We start from the raw sequence: 1,072 nt of genomic DNA, 5'->3' as shown, positions 1-1,072 counted from the left end.
AACGTATTTCGTCCGGTACTGATTATTGCCATCGTCATTATCATCATCATCGACACCTTTCTATACAGGTATGGGTTCATAAGATTTCTCCGACTATACGGTATGGAACGAACGTTCGAGATACTCTTCCCTAACATGGGAATGACCACACGACAAGTTGTCTCCATAGCTCTCGGGGTACTCTCACTACTACTCATGTTTTCTGGCGCCATATTCAACGAAGAGAGCTGTACCATCGGACGAAAAGATCATTTCATCTCCTATGAAGACTTTGTGTACTTCCTCATCATAACCATGTCAACGGTAAGATATGAGCACTCAAACGTGACACTTTTACTGAACACTACCACTATATTCATCGAGCTCTTGATGCCTTTGACGAACAGATAATCGACTTGTTGTCTAATCATGATATTTCAGGTGGGGTACGGCGACTTTGCTCCAGTTACGTTCCGAGGTAGGATATTGGTACTCGTCTTCATCGCCCTCACGCTGAGCTTGGTCACATTTCAAGTAAAGAAGCTTATGTTTATTTTGGCGGAAGATCATATCCAGTAAGGCCTTCAACATCATCATGATGATATTGATATCGGTGACATCAGTAATGGTAATTATACTGATGATCTCGAATTAGTATCCATCATCATTTCCATCATCCATGATCATTTCCATTATCATTTCCATCATCATCATTATTATCATCATCATTATTATCATCATCGTTATTATCATCATCATCATCATCATCATGACCATCAGATACGGCGTTGTCCCTAACAGCTCCTCACATCACATCCTCATGGTATGTGACAGAGTAGACCTAGTACTAATACAAAGCCTCATCAAAGAGCTTTACTCCACTAAGTTCTACGAAGGGGCCCCGCCAGTGCTAGTCATTACTACCACCGATCTACCCCATGAACAGGTAAGAGGGGTCGACCTTCGTCGTACCTCAGCTACTCTAACTCGTTCCTCGTAGACTTGTAAAAAACTCAACGAGACGTGTACGGCCCTGGGCATCCATCTCTACATCAGAAGATTTGATTTCGCCTCGGCTTATCGTCCGGCATCA

General features: G+C 42.7%; 1 protein-coding gene across 1 annotated transcript; it reads left to right on the top strand.

Moving 5' to 3' along the window:
• Positions 1-195: 195 nt before the first annotated feature.
• Positions 196-554, top strand: Pmar_PMAR001909 (conserved hypothetical protein; the record flags this gene model as incomplete). The annotated part of the gene is made up of 2 exons (XM_002778750.1): positions 196-303; positions 421-554. Coding segments are annotated over 2 exons (242 nt in total), but the record flags the coding sequence as incomplete, so codon positions are not given.
• Between the last annotated feature and the right edge of the window lie 518 nt (positions 555-1,072).

Source organism: Perkinsus marinus (genome assembly GCF_000006405.1).
Source record: "Perkinsus marinus ATCC 50983 genomic scaffold scf_1104296948206, whole genome shotgun sequence".
Taxonomy (NCBI): domain Eukaryota; phylum Perkinsozoa; order Perkinsida; family Perkinsidae; genus Perkinsus; species Perkinsus marinus.
This window is presented reverse-complemented; position numbering and strand designations above follow the sequence as displayed.